At 36.4% G+C, this 27,887-nt stretch overlaps 1 protein-coding gene and 1 long non-coding RNA gene across 12 annotated transcripts in view; one reads left to right on the top strand and one right to left on the bottom strand.

Moving 5' to 3' along the window:
- The window catches only part of LOC115216522 (misshapen-like kinase 1), an 835,290-nt gene that overhangs the window by 192,736 nt on the left and 614,667 nt on the right, over positions 1-27,887 (top strand). For all 11 annotated transcript variants that reach the window (XM_036506597.1, XM_029785962.2, XM_029785961.2 and 8 more), the window contains exons 6-15: positions 7,033-7,081; positions 9,309-9,370; positions 12,272-12,362; positions 15,101-15,173; positions 17,946-18,003; positions 18,328-18,382; positions 18,781-18,859; positions 19,920-20,089; positions 21,526-21,607; positions 22,339-22,583. In XM_036506597.1, coding sequence (XP_036362490.1) covers positions 7,033-7,081; positions 9,309-9,370; positions 12,272-12,362; positions 15,101-15,173; positions 17,946-18,003; positions 18,328-18,382; positions 18,781-18,859; positions 19,920-20,089; positions 21,526-21,607; positions 22,339-22,583 — 964 coding nt within the window. The remainder of the gene's footprint in view (positions 1-7,032; positions 7,082-9,308; positions 9,371-12,271; positions 12,363-15,100; positions 15,174-17,945; positions 18,004-18,327; positions 18,383-18,780; positions 18,860-19,919; positions 20,090-21,525; positions 21,608-22,338; positions 22,584-27,887) is intronic.
- LOC118765114 lies at positions 150-24,902 on the bottom strand. The gene is made up of 3 exons (XR_005000962.1): positions 24,889-24,902; positions 12,694-12,698; positions 150-251 (listed from the first exon to the last, which is right to left on the bottom strand). It is a non-coding gene; the product is annotated as an uncharacterized LOC118765114 (long non-coding RNA).

Raw genomic sequence — 27,887 nt, 5'->3', positions numbered from 1 at the left:
TAAGGTAGCCATGTCTCTCTTTGAGTGCGATACACCCTTTCCCCTCCCTCAATATTACTCACCCCACTTGAAAGGTCTTGTACTGCATGTTACTTGGTGGCCTCACTACTACTGGTACTACTTTAAAAATCACCCAATGCATTCTGTAAAGTGGTTGGCATTAGGAAGTGCATCTGGTCATAGAAACCATATCAAAACAGTCAGCAGAGCTTGGTGCGGTCTTCTGACTTGCCAGTTCCTGTTAAACCATCCTATCTACTATACCAGTATGGAAAACAGATGTTACATGATGATGATAATGATGATTTTCTTGCATATAGGCAAAAGACAGGATGACCAAGGCTGGAAGGCCTTTAATCATAAACCTGCTTGATCCAGATTGATCTGGAGCTAAACAACAATAATACCAACAACAACAATACCAACAACAACATATGCCATAAATGCCATGGCTATTGTTCTGGTGTGGTCCTATTGAATTTACCTATGCTTTTTCTCTCATTTTTCTCTGTTGTTATTCTTTCAATTATATCCAGCTGTGGTGGATATAATTATTTCAATGCAAATGCATATCGTTTTACATTCATCAGATATACTGTTTTGATAAAACATTCTATTTAAATTAGTTTCTGTTTGCTATTTAGCCTATATCTGCTTTTGGCAAACGGTGACCACCAATTTCACACAGTTAAAATTCTATTAATAATGGTAATGAAATAAGACAGCACTCATTGTGAAATTAGTTCTTCTGCTGACCTGGAAAGTTAGGTCAGTTTAGTTAATGATAAGGTGAAGTTTGAATTATTGCCAGTATAAATGCTAAAGTTTATTTATAATAACAGAGAGGGTTCATACAAAGGCTTAAAGACTCATTACTATACAAACTCTGTGCAAGGAGCAGCTGGGAGAGATTTAATATTAGATTGGCGTTGAAATTAGGAAGTACCATTAATTACCAACTTCAGTTATTGGAAGAGAAAGCTGGAATTATCAAACAATAATAAGCAAGAAGGAAGTGGTATCAAGAGGCTTGTTTAGTTAGGATTCTTCTGCTATTTGATCCTTGAATTTGCTGTTGTGTAAAGTTGACTCAGTTTTGAAGTGTGTAGGAGTGTGCGCTTGTGATGCATTTGTGTGTGTGTGTGGGTGCCTGTTCGTCTGCGTGCATGTGCGTGCATGCAGTTATTTGCTAATTTGCTGTTTCCTGAAAATGCTTATTGATGCTGATTCAGCTCTGGAGGCTATTAAACTAAACCTGATTTTGGATTGGATTAACTGCATTGATTAGCCATATCCACTTTTAGAGATGTAGCTATTGTATTTAAAGTAGTAATGTTCTGTTAATGTTAGCATAAAGGAGGCTTCTATATAAAGGCTTTTCCTTGACTTAGGAACTTGAGTGGCTGTATAAAAAGAGCTGATTTGAATGTGAGCATTAAGTTAGTAATCTAAAATGTCTGGCAATAACAAAAATAAACTTCATTTGAAGACTTATCAACTACTCCACACAATAAATCTATTAATTTCTGGGCTTCACTGCTTTAATGCCTTCTAAACTAGGTTATACTGACATGCTTTCACCAAAGTGGTATTACTCGGTAATATATGCACACACACACACACACACCTATATCATCGTTATCATTATCATCATCATTTAGTGTCCCTTGTTTCCAATCTTCCATGGAAAGATGTCTGAACATGGGGGAATTATTACTTTGCTTGGAGACAGGGGGTAGTCAGTGATAGAATGGACAGCCAGCAGTTGAATAACTGCCTTGATAAATTTCATCTAACCCATGCAAGTATAGATAAGTGAATGTTCAAACAATGGATAATTTTATATATATATATATATATATATATATGTGTGTGTGTGGCTGTGTGGTAAGTAGCTTGCTTACCAACCACATGGTTCCAGGTTCAATCCCACTGCATGGCACCTAGGGCAAGTGTCTTCGACTATAGCCATGGGCCGACCAAAACCTTGCAAGTGGATTTGGTAGAAGGAAACTGAAAGAAGCCCATCGTATATATGTATATGTGTGTTTGTCCCCCCAACATCGCTTGACAACTAATGTTGGTGTGTTCACGTTCCCATAACCTAGCGGTTCAGCAAAAGAAACTAATAGAATAAGTACCAGGCTTCCAAAGAATAAGTCCTGGGGTTGATTTGTTCGACTAAAGGCGGTGCTCCAGCATGGCCGCAGTCAAACAACTGAAACAAATAACAGAATAAAAGAATATATATATATATATATATATATATATATATATATATATTATATATATATATATTAATAATAAGTAGAATGAAGAATTTGAGCATTCAAACTTTGTCTATTTCCAGTTAGTTTATTCATAATAATTCTCCGAAACAGGTGTCAGACAATTATTACGAATAAACTAACTGGAAATAAACTTAAACCTTGAATGTTAAAATTCTTCATTCTCCTTATTGTCAATATTGTACTTTACACTCTAAGTGGCCAAGAAATAAACTGCAGCATCGGATAGTAGAGGAAGTTTACCAAAAGCACACCATCTGAAGGAACCAGCCTTGGCATTTTTCTCAGAGAAATTCGGTATCTGCTTGGATATTATATCCCTCCTCTTACTAATATATACATATTATGCAAAAGTATTGCAAGTTCAAAACATTGCTTTTTCAGAAAACGTAAAAATAGTTTCACCATTCCATAGCAAAACCATTGGACTACACTTTGACAATTTTTGATATCTTGGCATCAGAAGCAGCTGGAGATACAATTGTTTGACCTAAAGAACCGGTTATCGCAAGCAAAAATAAATATTGAAAAAAAAAATGCATTTGGCCAAATTTGGACATACAACAGTTCAACATAATAGCAATGATATTTATTTACACACATGCATACAGAGAGAGAGAGAGAGAGAGAGAGAGAACAAATCTAATATAAAATTATTTTCTGATCCTAAAGACCGTGAAGGTCAGTTAGTTTTGTGAATTTGTTAATTTTGTCGGTCGGAGCCCAATGCTGGCTGTAAAAGATTTCAGTTATGGTATCTATTTGCAGCTTGGTAGACTGAGCTGTTTGAAAGGTGTGTGTGTGTTGGTCACAGTTACAATGAAATGGCTGTGACACTAGACAGTGGCCAAGTACTAATCTCCAACCGCCACTCACTGACACTCCAAAATCTGACTCACAGGCCAGCATTCCTCCTTGTTAGTTTCTTCTTTGACTGCCATGACCTCTGCTCTTCTAAACATGCCAACTTTATACAACACCTACATAAGTCAAACACAATACATCTACTTTTTTTCTTCACCTCCAACTTAAAATATTTTGCTTGACCTGCAGATCCTTGACTAATCTTTCATCTGTCTAATCCTTCTTCACAGCTACATCCTATGGATCCTTCCTTCTATTCTTTTAATTAGCATTTCCGCTGTCCTCTTCCTGCCTCCTCCCCTTTTACTTCTCTCTCCATTAACATTTCTCCTTTAACTGCTAACTTACAATAGTTTAATTTAAACATTAACTTGGTCATTCAGTTATTCATATCACCTAGAAGTCTATGTGTACTTAGAGAGAGAATAGAAAAAGGCTATGGGCATTGCACGTTTTCTCAATTCATCACCTAATCAATAAAAAGTATCAAATCATTGTTCTAGAATTTCCTTCTACGTTGTTTTGTTTCTTTTTCTCTCATTCACAGTAACTATTTATTTAACTGATTTTCACGATTAATTCAATCCTAGTTTTGTATTCTCTCAACTTTTCTCTCTGGTGTAATTCACTGATGGAAATATTCGACTGACATTATGCAGCTACTTTATTAATTTATTTAATTATTTAATTATCTTTTCATTTTTATATATATTTTAAATTTGTTTGTTTAAAAATTTTTTTTTTTTATTTCAACTTTATTTCTTATTCAAAAAATTCCTTGTTTTTGTCTTCAACTATTAACTGTTTCATGATGCCTGGATGCATGTTTGGTTTCAGAGTTACTATAGGTGCAAGAGTGGCTGTGTAGTAAGTAGTTTGCTTACCAACCACATGGTTCCGGGTTCAGTCCCACTGCATGGCACCTTGGGCAAGTGTCTTCTACTATAGCCTTGGGCTGACCAAAGCCTTGTGAGTGGATTTGGTAGGCGGAAACTGAAAGAAGCCCGTCGTATATATATATATATATATATATATATGTATGTATGTATGTATATGTTTGTGCCTGTGTTTGTCACCCCAACATCGCTTGACAACCAATGCTGATGTGTTTATGTCCCTGTCACTTAGCGGCTCTGCAAGAGAGACTGATAGAATAAGTACTATGCTTACAAAGAATAAGTCCGGGGGTTGATTTGTTCAACTAAAGGCAGTGCTCCAGCATGGCTGCAGTCAAATGACTGAAACAAATAAAAGAATAAAAGAAATAGTTCTTAATTGATTAAAAAAAAAAGCCAAGCAACAACTCTGTGTGTGTATATATATATATATATGAGTGTATATTGGACAGCTGGTTGAGTCTGTAGGGTGTTAAATTACTAAACAGAATGTAATACCATTGTGCATTGTTCATAGCTAAGATGCATAACTCTGGTTCAGCCTATCACACCATTAGTAGGAACCACTGGTATGAACAGCTTACTGCTGCTGTTAAGGTGAATTATATTAAATAGCTAGAGCACTGTTTAATAATGAAGTATTTCAGCTGAAATCTTTCAATGGGTTTGGAGAAAGCAATGGAAGGCGTTCCTCAGTCCTGAATTCCTAATTCTTTCAGTTAGCTTTGGCCATTAAACCCAGACTTTGGTACTCATTAAAACTTGATTCTGTATGTAGGGCAATTCAGTTAGCTACGTTCTGATTATTGGTGGATTTAATAATATATTATTTTCTGATGTTGCAGTTATTCACACCAATTATTGTGGGCTGTATCAATAACTATAGTCATTTTTCTAAATTTGAACTATTCATAAGAAATTTATAATGAGACACATCACACATTTGTTGAAATTACAGGAATTCTTTATGTAAATGGACTAAGTAGTCTTAGTGGGTGCTGGTATACCCTTGTGATCGAATCATTTACTTTACAATCATATGATCCAGGATTGGATCCTACTATGTAGGCAGCACCTTGGGGTAAGGTTTTCTGCTGTAACCTCTGGTTGACCTTAAGCCCTAGAAATTATATGATTGATGGAAATTTTGTCTAGAAATCTATTGGATACACTATATTTGGTGAGTTGTGGTGTCACCTTTTTTTCCTCCATACCCTGCAATAAGTCAATAGTGCTGCAAAAAAAAAAAAAAAAAGAAAAGAAAGAAAAATAAGAAAAATTAGTGTATTTTATTTCAATATGTAAGTTCGGATATGGCTATAAGCACAGGTATAACAATGGTTAAGGAACTTAATTTGCAACCATATGGTTTTGGGTTCAGTCCCACCATATGACACCATGGGCAAATGTCTTCTATTATAGCTCCAGACTGACCAATACCTTGTGAGTCAATTTGATATGTGGAAACTGTGGAAGCCTATTGTAAACATGTCTGTGTCTGTGTTCCCTACCCCTGCTACTTGATAACTAGTGTTGGTTTGGTTACATCCCCATAACTTAGTATTTGGCAAAATATATCAATAGAATTATTACCAAACTTAAAAAGAAAAAATAATCACTGGGGTTGATTTATTTGACTAAACCCTTCAAGGCAGTGCCCCAGCATGGCCACAGTCCAATGACTGAAACCAGTAAAATACAAGATATTTTCCTAGCAGTTCAAATGCAATTATTTTGTCTGTATTTCCCTTTGACTACAGTTCATCCTGATGGGGCTGAATGGGGTCGGACACAATCAAACAACAACTGTTTCCTGGTGTCATCAGTCTGGTCAGCATTGTCCATCTCCTCTTACATATTAGCAGCCTTGTGCTGACATGGAGAATAATTATTATAATTTCTATTTTTATGAGAAAAGTGCTCATTATTTTACCACTATGTTGCTATGAATTTAGAAGTGATGTTTTCTTTTAGGTCACAGACCTTTTTTTGTGAAAAGTACAGATTAGTGGTTCTCAATCTTCCACCTATGGACTCCTTTGATTCCTATTATACTCGGATGGACCCTCATAGCCATTTGATGTTTCTAAAAATCCTAATATATTTTTATAATTTTGTATAATTAGGAATTGTATAAAAAAATTTGTTAAAATTAGGGTCAGGGATGGCTGTGTGTTAAGAAGCTTGCTTCCCAACCACGTGGTTCCGGGTTCAGTCCCACTGTGTAGCACCTGTAGCACCTTGGGCAAGTGTCTTCTACTATAGCCTCGGGGCGACCAAAGCTTTGTGAGTGGATTTGATAGATGGAAACTGAAAGAAGCCCATTGTATATATCTATCTATATATGTATATACTTATGTATCTGTGTTTTCCCCCCACCATCACTTGACAACCGATGTTGGTGTGTTTATGTCCCCATAACTTAGCAGTTCAGCAAAAGAGACTGATAGAATAAGTACTATGCTTAAAAAGAATATGTCCTGGGGGTCGATTCATTCGACTGAAGGCAGTGCTCCAGCATGGCCGCAGTCAAATGACTGAAACAAGTAAAATAGTAAAAGAGTACAAAATATCGTTTGTATTGACAAGTATAACCAATTTATTGCACATAGATTTTAACAAAATCTTGCACAGACCCTGCTTGAGAACTACTGGTATAGATTCCTTTTGAAGTTAACAGCACTAAATGACTTGTGATTGTCTTATTGGTCCTAGACAGATGAAAGGCAATATCAATTCTGATAGGCTATGAACTCTCTGAATATAAAGAGATGAGGCTAAATGCTGCAAGGCAGTTTACTCTACCACTCTACACAGCAACTCTGGCATTGATTAAGAATAATAAATAATATATTCATAAATCTTTGTTGATTAGGTAATTAATTAAAAGCAACATTAAATACATGAAAGCAAGCGATTTTAATAGTAATGTGTTTTAAATTGATCTTAGATTCAAAATTAATTATTTTTTTCTTAAATTGCAGTTGGTGATGGAATTCTGCGGTGCTGGTTCTGTCACAGATTTAGTTAAAGGTGAGTATATTACAATTTTCTAGACCTCTATCATCATCATCATCGTTTAACATCTGCTTTCCATGCTGGCATGGGTTGGATGGTTTGACTGAGTACTGGCGAGCCAGATGGCTGCACCAGGCTCTGATCTGATCTATCTATCACATTTATCTAAAGTATTCTGCAGGTTGGTGAAATTACAGTGTCTGTGTGACTAATAATGTTCAAGGAAGAGGTTGTCAGCAGTGCGATCCAACATGATGTTGTTAATTTGCTTAGGCTGGAGAAGTAGTAATCTGGTAAAATGCTGTTAGTTTTAGTGAGGTTACCAAGAAGACATGAGTGTTGTATCAGGGCAAGACCAAAGCCAGTTGGACTGTAGTGCAGTGATAAAACTGGCGCTCTGATGACAAGGTTCCCTATTGGTCTGATCAATGGAATAGGCTGCTTGTGAAATTAAAATGCAAGTGGCTGGGCATTCCATAGACATGCATATCTTTAACATAGCTCTCAGGGAGATTCAGCATGAAACAGAATGTGGCAATGCTGGTCCTTTGAATTACAGGTACAATTCATTTTTGCTAGCTGAGTAGACTGGATCATCATCATCATCATCATCATCACCATTTAATGATGTGAAGAGTTGGCTAGTATTTCTAGCAGGTGGAACAACCATGCAGAGGCTCTGTTAGCTCAATAACTAAAGTGTTGTTTGTGATATTGACAAAACTATTATAATGTACAGCCACAAGTTTGCTTGTCAATCTAAATTCGGTTTTGAAGATACGAGACATACCACACTGCATGTATATATTATTTCTGACATAGAAGGTGATGGAATATTTTCACAGCTTCTGAAATGAGATAATTTCAGTTCTTTTATTAGTCTGACAGAGCTTTGAGGTTTTATAATGGCTTTTGGCCATGTGTTCAATATTTGAAAGACCATAATGATCAAAGCTGTTCTGCACATTTTTGCACGTGTTTGGTGCTAAGTGCTACTGGGTGAGAACCATAGCAGTATTTGTGTGATAATCAGGAGTGGTTAGTCAAGAAAGAAGGAGCCAAAGTATTGATACCAAAGACGTCCTACATGATTCTGTCTTTGAAACTCCTATAAGATTATGATGACCATTCATGCTTACATCCTCACCACAGAATTTTTCTTTATCGTTTCTCGAAATTTAACTCCATAAATGCATACAGCTAGTTGGTATGCAGTCGTCGTCGTTAGAGAACTCGCATAATTATTTAATACGGCGTCATCCATTTATCACAGACTGACGAGCGGAATTTTTTTTCTAACTACTCAAAGTAAAAACTTAATGAATGTTGAAGCTAAATAATTCAACTCATTGATTAGTTAATAAAATTACAGTTTTTCATTGGATTTGCTATAATCAATAGATTGTATCAGGTAGCATTAGGTTTACTGTTAAATGAATGCCTTACAGCTTGCCAGGAAGGAGTCTATATATAGATGCCTGATTTTTTCTTTCAAATCGTGTCTCTCTTTTTCTCTTCCTCTCTCTCTCTACACATGCACAAATATATATTCACACACACAAATATGCATACATATGCATGTGTGCATGCATATGCATGTACGCATGTGTATATATATGTATGTATATATATATATATATGTATGTATATGTATGTGTACATAATTATGTGTGTGTGTGTATGTACATGCATATGTATATATTTGTGTGTGTATATGTGTGAGTGTGTGTCTGCATGTGTGTGCGCGTATATGTGTGTACATGTATGCATGTAAATATGTGTGTGCATGCATGTATGCACATGTCTGTGTGTATGAGTGTGTGTGCGTGTTTCTATCTATCTATCTATCTATCTATATATATATATATAATTTCATAATGCATGGAAATAGTTTTGGACAAGAAGAAATCTGTCATTAATTATTTCATGAGACAAGTTGCTTTTATTTTTGAAGGTATTGAAATATTTTCTGTTTGTATTTGTCACACACAGCTTCTGGCGCTGAATAGAGTCTATCAACAGCAATGTCCCTCGACAACAACTGCTGCTGATTGCCAGAAACTGTTACAAAGTGGTGGTGGGGATAATAAAAAATATATATATAAAAAAAAAAACGAGAGAGTTGTAATATATTGATTGTGTTCATATTCTTGCCAGATTTAACGCATCCAGTACCTACCTGAATAAAACTTGACCTGTTCTTGATCTCTAAATTATTTGCCTTTGTTTTCTTGTGTTTCAGCTACCAAAGGCAACACTTTAAAAGAAGAATGGATAGCATATATATGTAGAGAAATTTTAAGGGTAAGTCTTCACTATAGCTGTTTTGAACTCATCATCATCATCACCATCATTATTCTAATGTCCACTTTTCTATGCTTGCATGGGTTGGACAGAGTTTACTGAGGCAGATTGTCTATGGCTGGATACCCTTCCTGCTGCCAACCCTCACCTTTTTCCAAGCAAAGTGATATTTTCCCCATGGCTAGACATGTTCTCACAGTATATTGGAAATGAATGACACTGCTTGTATAACAGTGACACTCATTTACAACTATCAAGCAATGTCATGGACACGGTAACACAAAACCACACCTAGATATACATCTGTGCTTCTTTCAGTTTCCCCCTATCAAATCCTCTCGCAAGGCTTTGGTCTGCTTGGCGTAATAGAAAACACTTGTCCAAAGTGCCACACTGTGGGACTGAACCTGTAACCATGTGGTTGGGAAACAAACTTTTTACCCTACAGCCATGCCTGTATCATCATATGTTTGTTCCTTCTTGAGCCATCCCTGGCTCATAAGGACTGGTTTCCCAGTATAAGTTCCCCACATGGATGGGACGCCGGTCCGTTGCAGGTGAGCTGCAAGATGCAGAGAGAAAGTTGTGGCGAAAGAGTCAGTAGAAGTTCACCATTACCTTCTGCCGGAGTCGCATGGAGCTTAGGTGTTTCCCTCATAAACACGCACATCGCCTGGTCTGAGATTCGAACCCACGGTCCCTCGACTGCCAGTTCGCTGCTCTAACCACTAGGCCATGTGCTTCCGCATCATCATCATATGTGCATTGTACTTAAAAGCTTTAAATCCTAGAGAAAAAAAAAAGCTAACTTTTTCTGAATTAACAATGCTTTCTTGTTGCAAAGAATTTTTTTTCTTGTAAAGAAGGCAGGGAACAGTTCTTGAAATAACAGTTTTTTTTTTCATTAAATATTCATTTTGGTCTTACTCATTTCATTTGTCTTCTGAATGAACTAAAAGAAGTAAAAAACAAAAAAACAAACAAACAAACAAAACAATTGCAAGATTCTAAATTATTCATTGGGTTTTAGTATTACAAATGATGGTTTAGTATACTGACTAAAATTTTGTATGAGCTCCATTGCTATTGAGATTTGTATTTCTTATAATTTAAAGAGAAAATAACCGAGTCATTTCAATTAATTTGGTCTACTCTACTATTTTCTTCATCTGAATAATCACTTCGCTCCTTAATTTGGCAAACTGGCAGAATTGTTAGCACGCTGGGTTAAATGCTTAGCAGTATTTTGTCTGTCTTTACGTTCTGAGTTCAAATTCCACTGAGGTCGACTTTACGTTTCATCCTTTTGGTGTCGATAAATTAAGTACCAGTTGCATACTGGGGTTGATCTAATCGACTGGCCCCCTCCCCCAAAATTTCGGGCCTTGTGCTTAGAGTAGAAAAGAATCACTTCACTCCTTTTTGGGGTGACGGTGGGGGGACTGTATTTTGAACTGCAAAATACATTGTTCATGTCAAACATAAACAAGTGTCACCACTGCGATGACATGCAGACATACGTGCACATGCACACATGCACGTGCCTGTGTGCATATACAGACACATGCACACACACATTTTCGAAGGGCTTTCATACAGTTTCCATTTCCCAAATTTCATCCACAAGCCATTGGTTAAAACTAAGCTATTCTAGAAATCCTATCACCAATCCTCATTGTCCTAAGGCGCCAAAGCAGTGGGATTGAACCTGAAGTCATCTGGTTATGAAATGAGCTTCTCGACCATGCACATTATATTACTAGAAGAGGGATGATAGTGACTTTGAAGTTTTGGCCTGCTGGCTTTTGTTGGACCGTGGTATATTTGGGTTCCTGTTGACTATACAAAGCCAAGAGGAGTCCAAATGTGCTGCAGCCCAACAAGGGCTAGTAGATAAAAATTTCAAAATCAGTCACCCCAGTAGTAAATGTATAATAAATATATACTTTACAAAAAGAATTAAGTAATTCTTAAATTGTTTATATTATAACATGAGATGGTGAGCTAGCTGAAGCATTAGCATGCTGGATAAAATGCTTACTGGTATTTCATTTATCTTAGCTTTCTGAGTTCAAATTCTGCTGAAGTCGACTTTGCTTTTCATCCTTTTGGAGTCGATGAAATATGTACTGATCAAGTACTGGGGTCAATTATCAACTAGCTCCATCCCCAAACGCCTATGATAGAAAGAATTATAATAGAAATGCCAATAATAGAAAGGCGGCGAGCTGGCAGAAACGTTAGCATGCCGGGCAAAATGCTTAGCGGTATTTCGTCTGCTGCTACGTTCTGAGTTCAAATTCCGCCGAGGTCGACTTTGCCTTTCATCCTTTTGGGGTCGATTAAATAAGTACCAGTTACGCACTGGGGTCGATATAATCAACTTAATCCGTTTGTCTGTCCTTGTTTGTCCTCTCGGTGTTTAGCCCCTTGTGAGTAGTAAAGAAATAGGTATTTCATCTGCCGTTACATTCTGAGTTCAAATTCCACCGAGGTCGACTTTGCTTTTCATCCTTTTGGGGTTGATTAAATAAGTACCAGTTATGCACTGGGGGCAATGTAATCGACTTAATCCCTTTGTTTGTCCTGTCTGTGTTTAATCCTCTGTGGGCAATAAAGAAATATATAATAGAAAGGATTATAAATAGACATAAAAACAAGGTACCCCAGCATGGCCACAGCCTTAGGGCTGAAATGTGTAAAAGAATAAAATAATAAATATGTATATAGATATAGATGGGTATAGATATATGCTTGGTTATCCAGTAAGATTCTTGCAAAACAGTTTCATAAATTATTATCTTTGATTTGTATTCTTTAATGATATTCTCATTTCTTTTTCATTATGACACCATATGTTTCTCACATATATAATTGATATTTCCTCTATCTTATACCTAGGGTTTATCACATCTTCACACCAATAAAGTCATCCACCGCGATATTAAAGGACAAAATGTCTTGTTAACAGATAATGCTGAAGTGAAATTGGGTAAGGAATTATCTAAATGTCTTTTTTTTTCTCTCCCTCTTTTCTTTTAATGGTATTTCATTGCAGAATTGAGTTAATGTATACCACTTGTGTACCTTCTATTAACACCTGAGGTGTTTTATAATTTTACAAAGTTTCAGCTTTCTTTAAAAAAAATAACTTTTTGATAAACAGTTACAGCCTTTCTACATTGTTGGGATCTAATGACTACAGTGTAATTATCATCATCATCATCATCATCATTGTTTTAACATCCACTTTTCTGTGCTTGTACGGATTGGATGGAATTTGTCGAGGTGAATTTTCTATGGCTGGGTGCCCTTCCTACCACCAACCCTCATCTGTTTCCAAGTAAGGTAATACTTATGAGATGTGCGTGCATTGAAAGATTGGAAACAAAGGAAACAGTTGGCTGAATGGTAACATTCGTTTACAACCATCATGCAGTGTCAAGGCTGTAGATGGGGAATAAGGCTTGGATTGAGGTTTTAGATAAATTCTGTTACCTAAAGGTGGAGGTTAAGAAACTTGCTTTGCAGCGATGCTGTTTCATGTTCAGTCCCACCATACAGCACTTTGGGCAAGTGTCTTTCTACCTCAACCTTGCGCTAACCAATTCCTTGTGAGGGGATTTGGTTGATAGAAACTGAGTGGAAGCCTATCATGTGTATGCATGTGTATGAGTGTGTGTATACACACACACACGCATGCACACACACACATGTGTGTTTATGTTTGTCCTCCCCACTACTTGACAACTGGTGTTGGTTTGTTTATGTCCCTGTAACTTAGTAGTTCACCAAAAGAAATTGATAAAATAAGTAACAAACTTAAAACTTAAGTACTGTGGTTGATTTCATGCAACTGAACCCTTCAGTGGGGTAGCTCCAGCTTGGTCGGAGTCCAACACTTGAAACATGTCAAACGAAAGATAAAAGATAAAGGACATGACAATAGTTTAGAATTCAGAATCGGAATGCACTTTCCAGAATTTTTATTTTGTCCCATTGTTGATAGAAACAGCTTCTTTTGAACAGTGAATGTATTACATCATCTATTGTTTGATCTACTTTATCAATATGACTTTGATAAAGGAGAGAGAGTGAGCTTCAATTATTGAAGTCAAATAGAACATGGAAGATATAAGATGGATATAATATTCTATGACATGTTGTTCCAGGGCCTTGCCTAAACTCTGAATACATTTATCTTTTTAAGTGATGCATTGTGAGGTGCTGAGAATTTTGATGTTAGAAATTGGTTGTGTATAATAGATGGAGGCTTGAAGAAGTTAAAATGGTGATGCTGAAAGGTGTTTGTGGTTTGTAGATACTGCTGAGCTGAGATTAATGGATTGAATTTATGGAAAAGCATCTCTCTTTTCTCTCTTCACATTTACTCTCTTTGCTAAATTTTGTCAATATGAAGGAAATAGATACTGAAGCAGTAATAATGTTGACATTAAATTAGTTTGGGGGAAGTTAAGTTGCCAGTGCCAGCATTACTAACGCCATAGATGGTAGGAATTTGTTATGTGTAATAAATGGTTCAATTCCAGCCACAATCATTGCCATTCTGAATACTTAGTAACATTACTTGTCTTGCTCTGCGTAGCTGAATAAAAGGATTTATTTCTAGTTTATGGTTGACTGTTAGCAAGGAGAATACTTATTTAACTTGCATGAGGCAAACTAGGTGGTCATTTGACCTGCTAGAAATAGCAGCCAAATCTTGCTCACAATATCCTGTTGTCTTTAAAAAAAAAAAAAAACCAGGAGGATGAATCTGGTGTTGGGGAAATGGGATGGCCATGACTAAAACATTGTTTTGTTATAGAATCTGCATGATCAAGACTGGTTAACCCTTTCACACACATTCAGACAGGCCAAATCCAGCCAGAACATTCTGCTTGTTTTATGTTCAAACTGCCAGATTGGTTCTTTCACACTTACCTTACAATGTCATTCTAAAAATTTTACAACTACACCGTCAAAATCTCAGAGATACAAGATAATGCCTGATTAATTCAAAACAATGTGAATAAAAATAAGAATTATAATACAATTTAATCTGAATGCTAAAGGATTAAACAGTTAAACCACATCAACAAAAACAAATGCAACAACTGACATAAAGATGATAAAATTAGAAAGAACAAAAAAGAAACTAGCTTAAGATCAATTACTATTAGTATTTTAATATCATACTAATATTTTGATATCAGATTATTAATATTTTAATATCAGACTATTAGTATTTTGATGTCAGACTATTAGTATTTTAATATCAGACTATCAGTATTTTAATATCAGACTATCAACATTTTAATATCAGACTATCAGTATTTTAATATCAGACTATCAGTATTTTAATATCAGACTATCAGTATTTTAATATCAGACTATCAGTATTTTAATATCAGACTATCAGTATTTTAATATCAGACTATCAGTATTTTAATATCAGACTATCAATATTTTAATATCAGACTATCAATATTTTAATATCAGACTATCAGTATTTTAATATCAGACTCCACTGGGGTTGACTTTGCTTTTCATCCATTCAGGGTCGATAAAGTAAGTACCAGCTGAGCATTGATCGATTTAATCTCCCTTCCCTGAAATTGCTGGCCTTGTGCCAAAATTAAGAAACCAGCATTTTACTATCAGACTATTAAAGTAGTACTGCTAATGACCCACGTTTTGTGAAACTAACATTCATTTCTTTCTTTGCAGTGGATTTTGGTGTAAGTGCTCAATTAGACAAGACTATTGGCAGACGAAACACATTTATTGGAACGCCTTACTGGTAGGTTGCAATCTACTGTCTTCCATTAATTGGTTTGAGAATAATGTTCGTGTCTACTCCATTGTCACCTGAAGTACCACCATTATGATTACTTTCACCAACAACTCTACCACCTTACCTTTCATTGCTACCATCACTGACACTATACTATCATCACCATCATTGCCACCCATATTGTCATCGTTGTAAGGCGGTGAGCTGGCAGAAATGTTAGCGCGCCGGACGAAATGCTTAGTGGTATTTTGTCTGTCTTTACGTTCTGAGTTCAAATTCTGCTGCAGTCGACTTTGCCTTTCATCCTTTTAAGGTCGATAAATTAATACTGGGTTCAATCTAATCGACTGGCCCTCTCCCCTAAAATTTCGGGCTTTGTGCCTAGAGTAGAAAAGAATTGTTAGCATGTCAGGCAAATGCTTAGCAGCATTTCACCCGTCTTTACATTCTGAGTTCAAATTCTGCTGAGGTTAATTTTGTCTTTCATCTTTTGGGGATCAATGGAAATAAATACCAGTTAAACACTGTGGGTGGTGTAACTGATTCAATTCCCTTCCCCGAAATTACTGGCCTTGTGTCAAAATTTGAAATCGATATTGTCATCATCATCATCATCATCATCGTCATCTTCACATTCCTAGCCCAACTTGCACAACTTTCTGATTCCATCATTACCTCCTGTGACAATAAGGCCTGATACCTGTGTCCACTACCACCTGTATTAATAATTTTCTCTTCTCATCTTAACTTCGGTTTTCAGATGCTTTTAATCACTGATTGCAGCTCCTCTATTTTACCTGTTATATTACATTAATATTGTTAACACTGCATCATGCATATATGCATGCAGGCACCTGTCCATGCATGCATTCATTCATTCATTCATTCATCATTCATTCATTCACTCATTCATTTTTCATTTGCTTTACTGCATCATATATAATTTATTTTTTTTTTGTCTTAGAAAGCAAAACAACTCTATTCCTTCTTTGAAAGCTCTCCAATTCCACACAAATTTTCATCACTGTGACCAGGCCATATTTCCATGGGGAACCATTCATGTTGAGATTAACACCATTCTAATCCAATTATCAACACTGATTAAATCCTACTTTTGGCTATATTTAATAAACACTCTGAAAGAGTTTGCTTTACGGATCAGATCTATTGCCTTCTCTATCAGCAAGCCTTGAAATTAAGGCGATTAAAAGTTCTCTTATCTTGTAAAGAATATTATTGTATTGTTTTCCATATATCTCCTGGTTATTCTGTGTATATGATTACCATTTACTCTTTGTTTTTCCTATACGGGGCATAATGTTAAATCATGAATTAAACTATTAATCTTTTTCTCTTTTACTTGCAAACTTCAAGTAGAATGGGAATTAAGCTATTATGATATAGCGCAGGAGTGGCTGTGTGGTAAGAAGCTTTCTTACCAACCACATGGTTCCAGGTTCAGTCCCACTGCATGGCATCTTGGGCAAGTGTCTTCTACTATATCCTTGGGCTGACCAAGACCTTGTGAGTAGATTTGGTGGACAGAAACTGAAAGAAACCCGTCGTATATATATATATATATATATATATATATATATATATATATGTATATGTTTGGAACTTTCCTCTGCCACCGGGAACCATTGTGATAACTTGCATCACAGAATTTTTATACCTTATTATTTATAAGTCACCGAAAATGGTGAAGCTGGCAGAATTGTTATCACATCAGACAAACATACCAAATATGCCAACTGGACATAGCCATTATGGCTTTATATTGTCTTTTATATGTTACTTGTTTCCGTTCATGGACTGTGGCCATACTGGGGCACTGTCTTGAAGAGTTGTAGTCAAACAAATCAACCCTAGTACTTAGGTTATTCTTTAAAGTTCAGTACTTGTTGGTCTCTTTTGCTGAACTGCTAAATTGTGCGGGTGGAAAGAGACCAATACTGGGTGTCAAATGTAGGGTTGAGGGTGACAAACAGACACAACACACACACACACAGTGGGCTTCCACAGTTTTCATCTACAAAACTCACTCACAAGTATTGGTCAGCCCAGGGCTATTGTAGACAACATTTGCATCAGGTGCTGTGCAGTGGGACTGAACCTAAAACCATGTGGTTGCCAAGCAAGTTTCTTAATCACACAGCCAAGCCTGTACCTATATTATCTTGCACAATATTATAGAATTTACTTCAAATGCTGTTGGTGCTTTACCTATTACTCTCAAGAAACTATGAATTTATGATCTTTCGGCAATGGTAGGAGTTCTCTGTTCAGGAATTTGCTTTTTGCTACAGAATCATCATCATCATCATCATCATCATCGTTTAATGTCCATTTTCCATGCTAGCATGGGTTGGACAGTTTGGCCGGGGTCTGGAAAGCCAAGAGGCTGCACCATGCTCCAGTCTCATCTGGCAGTGTTTCTACAGCTGGATGCCCTTCCTAATACCAACCACTCTGCGAGTGTAGTGGGTGCTTTTTACGTGCCACCGGCACAGAGGCCAGAGGAGGCTGGCAAATGACCACGATCAGTTGGTGCTTTTATGTGTCACCAGCATGGACACCAGTCAGGCGGTGCTGGCATCTACTACGTTCGGACAGTGCTTTTTACGTGTCACCGGCATGGGTATCTTAACTACAATTTCCATTTGATTTCTATTTTGATGTTGGTGTTGACGTACTTGACTCAATAGGTCTCCTCAAGAATATTATGTTTAATACTCAATATGCAACACTGAATATTATTCTTGTTAACTATTCCAGGATGGCACCAGAAGTTATTGCCTGTGATGAAAACCCTGATGCTACATATGATAATAGGGTAAGTTTCTATCCTTCTCAACCCTTTAAGATTCAGATTACTCAATTAAATATATTACACATTAATTCTCATTGTTTTGAATTAATCATGCATCATTTCATAGCTTTCAGATTTCTGTGTTGTAATTGTTTATTTTTACAATGACATTGCAGGGTAGTTTGAGAGGTTGGATTTGACTGGTTTCTGCATAAAACAGAATATTTGGGTTGGATATGGCCTGTTTAAAATAGTAATGGGTTAAACCTCGATATCTCTATTCATCATTTATTCATTAAATTAGAAAAGGTGTTAATTGAATATGTTTTTATTTCATTTATTCTACAGAGTGACCTTTGGTCGCTGGGTATCACCGCCATTGAAATGGCAGAAGGTAAACCTCGTAAGTATTACAAATGTTTTACAAACTTTTGTCTCTAATAACAATACATAGAACATAATTGCTGGTAAACTATGTATATCTTTACTTAGTTATTTTTAGCTAAAAATCTTTATGATTTTTGCTTATCATTATTATTTTGTGTCTGTTTCTCCAATATTTTAAGCATTTTAAACATGTAAATAGATGAACTCTACTTTGCGTTGCATTTTAATAAAGAAACAACAAACATTGTTGGGAACTTGACAGTTAAATAAAATGGATATTTAGTTACCTTGGATACTAATAAATATGTGGGTGAGAAAATTACCTTAAGCAGAGTTTGGAAAATCGTGTTGAATTTGATTTTGACCCTTTGTCAAATAAAAGAAGAGTTTACATGAAATTTATCTTTATTTCAGCCCTCTGTGATATGCATCCGATGAGAGCTTTGTTTCTAATCCCAAGATCTCCACCTCCTCGACTCAAATCTCGCAAATGGTATAATTTATTTTTCCTTTGTAATTGTTTTTTTTTGTTTTGTTGCATTTTATATGATGTAAATTTAGTTTTGATGATTTCATTAATCTCATCTTAGTTTTCTTGGTGTCTGTGGATATTTCACTGGTCAGGATGAAGGTTTTGTAGTTGTGGTTGTAGTATATATTACGTATAGAATCAAACAGAATGATGAATATAGCAACTACAATTGAAAGATACAAAGAAAAGAGAGCAGTTTCAAGAAGATAACGTGTTTGTACACAATTATAAAAGTTATTCCTGACATATTCTTGACCAAAGATGGTCACTAGTCACCCAAATGTCAACACGTTTGAAAATTCTCCTCATAATTTCATTTCTTTTTTGCACTAGTATTAATTCAGAAAATGAAATGAGATTGTGGCACATGTAATACTTGCACACATCAGAGAACTACATGAGTCCTTCGAAGCCAACAAATGCTTTGTGCAGTTACTTGAACCGCTAGAAATAATAGCTAAATCATATTCTTTTGTCTTAAGAGGGAAAATACATTGACTAATGCAGTCCTAGGTATATTGTTTGCACCCCCACCCCAAAAAAAAATTATTTATGAAATAGTTACAGTCAATTTGTTCTTGATCTTGATTGCTTGATCAGATCTGACCTTCGGTTAAACAATAATAACAGAACTCATTTACATTTGTAAATGAGATTCTTTTCAAAAATGGAAGACAAAGTAGTGAAGGTGGTGATATATTAATCTCTTTAAAATAATCTCTTTTAAAATTAAATAGCTCATTTTAAGTAAACTCTTTGGAAAAGTAATACCTTCATTGGCTGTTCTTCGTTTACTCACATTCATCATCATCATCATCAATTAACATTCGTTTTCCATGATGGCATGGGTTCGATGGTTTGACTGGGGACTAGGAAGCCAGGGGGCCCCGCACCAGGCTCCAATCTCATCTGGCAATGTTTCTACAGTATGTGTTTGCTTTAATCTCAAAAAAAAAAAAAAAAATTTAACATCTTAAAAAGCAGAAAGAGAAAGAAATTCATTATCTTTTGTTTCTTTAAGGTCCTCAAAGTTTCAAAGTTTTGTAGAGGCTTGTTTGGTGAAAGACTATACTCAGAGACCCAATACAGAACAGTTACTGAAACACCCGTTTATCAGAGATCAACCCACCGAAAGGCAAGTGCGTATTCAGCTCAAAGACCAGATCGACCGGCACAGGAAAAACAAAAGAGGTAAAATTACACTCTGATTGGATTACATGGTTATATATTTATGTCATACGAATTTAGAAAGTTTGAGAAGTTTGAAATAAATCAGCTCCCTACTTTGTGTTCTATAGAGAAAGATGAATTACTTGATATAGGTGCTAGTGTGGCTGTGTGGTAAGAAGCTTGCTTCCCAACCACATGATTTCAGGTTCAGTCCTTTTGGCAAGTGTTTTCTATTATAGCCTTGAGTCAACCAAAGCCCTTGACAGGATTTGGTAGACGGAAACTGAAAGAAGCCTGTTGTATAAAGTGGTTAGGGCATTTGGCTCATGACCATAAAGTCGTGAGTTCAATTCCCGGCGATGCATTGTGTCTTTAAGCAAGTCCCTTTATTTCATGTTGCTCCAGTCCACTCAGCTGATAAAAATGAGTAGTATCTGTATTTCAAAGGGCCATCCTTGTCACACTCTGTGTCATGCTTAACCTCCCTGAGAACTATGTTAAGGGTACATGTGTCTGTAGAGTGCTCAGCTACTTGCACGTTAATTTCACAAGCAAGCTGTTCCATTGATTGGATCAGCTGGGACCCTCGTCGTCGTAACCAATGGAGTGCTCCTTTTATCCCTGTGTGTTTGTGTGTGTGTGTGTGTGTGTGTGTGTATGTATGTGTGTCATTGTGTCTGTGTTTGTTCTCTACCACCAATTGACAGTCAGTGTCAGTGTGTTTATATCCCTGTAACTTAGTGGTTTAGCAAAAGCGATTGATAGAATAAGTGCTCGGCTTAGAAATAGTTACTGGGATTGATTCATTTTACTAAAATGCTTCAAAGTGGTGCTCCAGCATGGCTGCAGTCTGACGACTGAAAACAAGTCTTCGCCATATTATCCCAGAAGCCATCTCCACCTGGAAGTATTTTACAGAGCTTTTCTATCCAAGATTACCCTGTCATAGTTTAGTTTGCTGACATTGACGTTGTGATTTAAGCTGCTGTCTAACAGTAGAGCCATTTCATTGTGAGAGCATTCAACTGATGTGTCAGTATGTTCACAGACCTGTACATAAGACTTTATCAATTGATAATGTGAACAGATTCTAACAAACTGTAAAGTGTTTCTGTGTATGTGTAGGTTTATATCGGCTGTGACATAATCAAGAATTGTTCTATTGTAGTGGTAATCCTGTTTCACAGAAGTCATTTAATATACAAAATATAAAAAAATACAATGTTTGATTGTGCTAGCATAATAATAGAAAGATACTTTTAAAATACAGTTAGAGGAAATATTTAAATATATGAAACTAAGATTCTAAATTATTGAGTATTTCCAGTCACCTATATTGGAGCAGGCCTTTGTAAAGATGTTTGTGTGTGTGTGTGTGTGTGTGTGTCCATTTTATTTTGATAACATTTTTTCTGAATATTTTTCTTATGTATTATTTATTGTCATTGTTATTTCAGTTGATGATCACGAGACAGAATATGAATATGAAGGCAGTGACAATGAAGAAGAAGATGATAATGCTTTACCTGGAGAATCGAGGTTTGTGTGATGTCTTTAACTTCATATTTATCTACATGATATAATTTACCTTTGTCAGTTGCTCTCTGTGGATTAATTTCCAGTCCTTAGTCACTCCTTACTAATTGCTGAAGTGGTTTTTGAAAAACCTAGGCATTAAGTGCTCTTATATAATGCAGCAAACTGTACAATCAAGAAATTGTAAATAATTTCAAGAATGTCCTATTTAATACCAGAGACCTGAATTCCTTTATATGGTTTATTTACTTTGCTTGTTCTGAGTTTGATTTTTAAAAAATAATTTTTATTGACTTAAGATATATTTCTCCTTGCTGGACTAGGCCATTTATAGGTGTACGTAAGGAACATATTATATGCTGGTGTTTCTGGAAGTATAACAACAGTTTAAGCAGACTGATATTGAACACTTTTGAAGCACTGCACAGAAACAATAGAATCTACATGTGAACTAGGCTTCAAGATGAGGTTGGTGGTTAAGAAGTTCACTTTGCAACCACGTGGCTTCAGGTTCAATCTCTCCTCACCCATAACAAGCTTTCATACAATTTCCATTTACCAATTTCACTTACAAGGAGTCAGATAGTGGGATAGAACCTGAAACCTTGTCGTTATGAAGCGTACTCTGTATCCACACAGCCATATCTGTGCTTATTCATTTAATTGGAATATTATTTTTTCATTGTTAGATGTATTGAATTATAATTTGATTTCGCTTTTCTATCTTCTTTCAGCTCAATATTACAAATACCTGGTGAATCCACGCTGAAACGCAACTTCCAGCAAATCCAAGAACGAGAATCTCGGCAACAGATCCGTCATCACCAAGTCGCTCCTGTACAGTATGCGCAGCGTTATCAAGCTCAACGGCCGCAGTCAGGCCAACTGCTTCGACCAGCTTCAGCATCTAGCCCGTTCCAGCCTCCGAATCCACCATTGTCAGATCATCCCAAACGCTATCATCCACCTCATGGAATAAGTAAGTTTATCGTGAAATTCCTTAAATTTGCATGTTCATCTTTGGGCTTCTACTATAATGCCAGGCTGACCAATGCCCTGTGAGTGAATTTGGTTGATAGAAACTGTATGGAAGCCCTTCATGTACATATATATGTGTGTGTGTGTGTGTGTGTGTGTCTTTTACCACTTGACAACCGTTGTTGGTTTGTTTACTTTCCTGTAACTTAGTAGTTTGGTAAAAGAGGCTGATAGAATAAATACCAGACTTGAATAAGCCCTTCATATCAGTTCCCCAGCATTGCCACAGTCCAATGACACAGGTGCACTTGGCTTGATGGGTCCTCTCAATCTCAGCACATCACTAAAGGTCTCAGTCACCAATCATTGCCTCTGTGAGGCTCAAACTTTGAATATCATGCTTCACCATCTCATCCCATGTCTTCCTGGGTCTACCTCTATCACAGGTTCCATCCACAGTTAGAGATTGGCACATTTTATATCTTTATATGACTAGTCTAATATTATTTGTTACATTTAGAGTAATTTTTTCTAAGATTATCTCATTCATTTTTGATTGTCAATAGTTGTAGTTTATCTTGTTAAATAAATATTGTGGAAGCAAAATTTCTGTGTGGACAATATATTGGACTACTAGTTCATGAGATCTTATGGTCATATCATTTTGGGGTGCTTTTGCTTGGGTTTCCAGGCAGATCATTCCATTTCACCTTGATACAATGTCATCAGCAATATGTAGGATTCCTATTGGGGGAGAGAGAGAGAGAGAGTTTGTGTGTGTGTATGTATGTGTGTTATCTCTCTCTCTTTTACTTGTTTCAGTCATTTGACTGCGGCCATGCTGGAGCACCACCTTTAGTCAAGCAAATCGACCCCAGGACTTATTTTTTGTAAGCCTAGTAATTATGCTATCGGTCTCTTTTGCCGAACTGCTAAGTTACAGGAACGTAAACACACCAGCATCGGTTGTCAAGTGATATTGGGGGGACGAATACAGACACACAAACACACACACACACACACACACATATAGATAGATATATACGACGGGCTTCTTTCAGTTTCCGCCTACCAAATCCACTCACAAGGCTTTGGTTGGCCCAAGGCTATAGTAGAAAACACTTGCCCAAGGTGCTACGCAGTGGGACTGAACCTGGAACCATGTGGTTGGTAAGCAAGCTACTTACCACATAGCCACTCCTGCACCTGTTTAAAATCATAGAACTGAAGCTTAGCACCTGCCCTTAAAAGCATGCTTTGAGGTTTTGAATACATTTGATGGTTCCATGACCAAATCAGTATACATAATTAATTGGTGAGCTTGCAGAATCATTAGTCTGTCAGACAAAGTGTCTAGCAGCATTTCTTCTGGGTCTTAGCATTCTGAGTTCAAATTCGTCCATGGTCAAATTTGCCTTTTATTTATTTGGGGTTGATAAAATACCAGTCAAGTAAGATTGTAGTTTTGATTCCTGGCGACGCATTGTGTTCTTGAGCAAAACACTTCATTTTACGTTGCTCCAGTCCACTCAGCTGGTAAAAATGAGTAACGCTGCGATGGACTAGTGTCCCGTTCAGCTGGGGAACACATACATCATTGAAAACGGTAAACCGGGCCCATGATCCTGGCTAGGCTTTAAAAGGGCGCATTTATTTTTTATTTTAATATTCCCAATATGATTGTAATATACACACATGCACACACACACACACACACACACACACACACACACAGTAAAATTGGGTAAGACATTACTTTTACGCCTGATAAAATATTTAGCATTTTTTTTTCCTGTTTTTCTTTTGTTTTCTTATTAATCCAAAATGCTTGTTTAATTCTTGTTAAATCTGTCGTCATAAGCTTCGAAAGCTGTTAGATAAATAGACTCAAGTTAATACAGTTTATCTCTGTCTTAATTAACTCGGTAATTTCTCTGGAGAAGCCACTTGAAGAAGAAATGACAAAAAGATTTCCACCTAACTCACAGTAATTGCTGAGAAGTGTTTAATTAGTATAATACTCTAAGATGATTATAGTGTGGAGAATGTTTCTAGATTTGAAGGACTATTGGAAGTAAACAGTAATTATCTTGAGTTTCTCATTATATTTAACGTGTAAAAGAGATTTTTTTAGTTAACTTTTTAAGAAAAGCTGCTTTTACCAGATGATATGATATATAACTTTTAAAATCTTTCCAATTCTTTTTCTGTATACTCTTCCCACCCTCCTTTCTCTCTCTCCTCCCCCTCTCCCTCCTCCCCCTCTCCCCTCCTCTGTCTTTCTCTCATTGCTATAATCCATTTACCATGCTGGCTTGGATTGGACATATATATATATATATATATATATATATATATATATATATATATATATGTATACATTGTGTGTGTGTGTGTATATTTACATGTGGCTGTGTGGTAAGAAGTTTGCATAGTTCCAGGTTCACTCCCACAGCATGCACTCAGGGCAAGCCTCTTCCGTTGACACTCAAGGCTGAATAAGCCTTGAGAGTGGATGGAAACTGAAAGAAGCCCTTTGTAATGTGTTTCTATGTCAATATTGTGTGTTTGTGTTTTTCCCACCACCACTGCTTGTCAACTGGTGTTGGTTTGTTTATGTCCTACAACTTTGTGGTTCAGCAAAAGAAACCAATGGAATAAGTACCAGGTTTTATAAAACTATGTTTTGAGGTTGATTCATTCAAATAAAACCCTTCAAGGTGATGTCTCAAAGTATAGTGGTAGTCGAATGATTGAAATTAAAGAAGCATAAAAGATAAAAAGTAAACGATGTGTGTGTGTGTGTGTATATAAAAGGCACCCACTGATCGTAACCGATGCCAGTATCCCCTGACTGGCTCCTGTGCCAGTGGCACGTAAAAAGCACTCACTACACTCTTGGAGTGGTTGGCGTTAGGAAGGCCATCCAGCTGTAGAAACTCTGCCAGACTTGATTGGAGCCTGGTGCAGTTGCTGGCTCTCCAAACCTCAGTCCAACCGTCCAACCCATGCCAGCATGGAAAACAGATGTTAATCAATGAGGATGATGATGATTGTTAATATGTTATATGGTTAATAAAAAAAAAACGGAGAAAAAAAAAGGCAAGAAAAAACAATGCAAGGATGTGGTACATACAAAGTGTTAATAAGACGCTCAGGGAAGGAAAGAGAGGGTGTTTTACGTTTCAAGTAAAGCTCTTTTTCAGAAACAGGAGAAAGAGAAAAGTCCAAGAGAGAAGGAAGACGGAGGAAGAAAATCGTTAACTATCCATGTGTATATGTGTATGTCTCTATAAGTTTGTGTGTATATATATATATATATATATATATATATATATCAGTGTATATGCATATATATATAAGTATGTGTCTGTATAAGTATGTGTGTGTGTATATATCATCATCATCATCATTTAACATCCATTGTCCGTGCTAGCAAGGGTTGGACGGTTTGACTAGGGCTGGGAAGCTGAAAACTGCACCATACTTCTGTGTCTGTTTTGGCATGGTTTCTACAGCTGGATGCCCTTTCTATTGCCAACCCCTCCGAGAGTGTAATGGTGCCTTTATGTGCCACTGGCACAGTTGCCATTTGTGTGACACACACTCTCTCTCAAATACACACACACATGTATAGAGTGTCTGTAGTGGTGTACAGATTATATATATATATATGTATATAAGAGGAGGAGAGGGAAGGGGTGTCAATGTAAGCAACTTACCCCACCCAACAAATTTGCTGGCCTTGTGCTAAAATTCAAAACAATTATTACTTGTCATGCTCTTTCAGTGCTTTCATTCCTGTTGGAATTTTTCAAAAATTTCAGAACATTATAAGTTTGTTTGTTTTGGGTTTGGGGGGAGGGGCGGGGAGGGGATTAAAAAAATGCTTGTGAGTGACCATTTAAATGTTTCACTGCCTGTCATTTACTTTTCAGTATGTGTCTGTGTGAGAGTGTGTGTGTGTGTGTATTTGTGATTTTATGTTTAAATAAAGTATAAACGAATTGGCTTCGGGGGCGGTGGAGGTGTTTGTTTGTTTGTTTGTTTGTTTGTTTGTTTGTTTTTAAGTAGTTTGGTTGGCAAAGAAAGCCAACTAACTGTTTATTGATTTCAGTGTATATAAAGAAATGTCAACTATTTATTGAAGAATGAGACACAAACAAAAGATTCCTGGTTTATTGTTTTGATGACAAGTCAATCCTGAAATGTCTAGCTGTTTATTAGTTCCAAAAATTGTTGGTTTTTATATGGGAAACTCATTAAACATTTGACTGGTTTTTGTTTGAGATATTTGAATTTTTTTTTATATATATATATTTATCTGTATGTGTCTGTTTGCACATGTGTGTGTGTGTGTGTGTGTGTGTGTTGTGTATACCCTTGTCTGGACATCACATGATGGTTGTAAACAGGAACCGCCATAATACAAGCGTTGTTGTTTGTTTCCAGTCTTGCATGAAAAAAACATGTCTGGGGAAATATTATCTTGCTTGGACACAGGTGAGGGCTGGCAATAGGAATGGTTAGCAGCCATAGAAAATCTGCCTCAAGAAATTACATCTAACCCATGCAAGCATAGAAAAGTGTATGTTAAATGATGGTAATGATGATATGTGTATATATAACATACACATATCTGATGAGGGCAGCTGGCAAAAACTTCAAAGTTTCTATCAACATCATTCTTGTATAAGAATAATAAATTTGTACTCTACATAAGTATAGAGTAACCCATCAGATTAATGTAAAATTCTCTTTATTATACTGAACATAAAAACAATCTTATTATCAATGTATTTTGACTGTTATTTCCAGCAGGTAGACATACTTAGTATGTCCTTTGATTAATTTTAATCCTTCAGCTATTTAATGCTTGTTTTGGACCTGCAATCACCTATATTATTGATTCTGTTATTATCATTTTTAAATTGTTACACTAGATAATAATAAAGTCAATGATATCTTCACAAATATTTTCTCCTGAATTATTTGCTCTGTATTAAAATTATCAGACTTCCCTGGCACCTGTGCCAGTGGCACGTAAAAAGCACCCACTACACTCACGGAGTGGTTGGCGTCAGGAAGGGCATCCAGCTGTAGAAACACTGCCAGATCAGACTGGAGCCTGGTGCAGCCTCCTGGCTTCCCAGATCCCGGTCGAATCATCCAACCTGTGCTAGCACGGAAAATGGATGCTAAACGATGATGATGATGATGAATATATATATCATTTAACACTGGGCTCCTTTGAGCACTGGATTTGGATGTTTGAACATAATCCAATGGCTCTGAGGACTATATC

Source organism: Octopus sinensis, linkage group LG10, assembly GCF_006345805.1.
Source record: "Octopus sinensis linkage group LG10, ASM634580v1, whole genome shotgun sequence".
Classification (NCBI taxonomy): Eukaryota; Metazoa; Mollusca; class Cephalopoda; order Octopoda; family Octopodidae; genus Octopus; species Octopus sinensis.
This window is presented reverse-complemented; position numbering and strand designations above follow the sequence as displayed.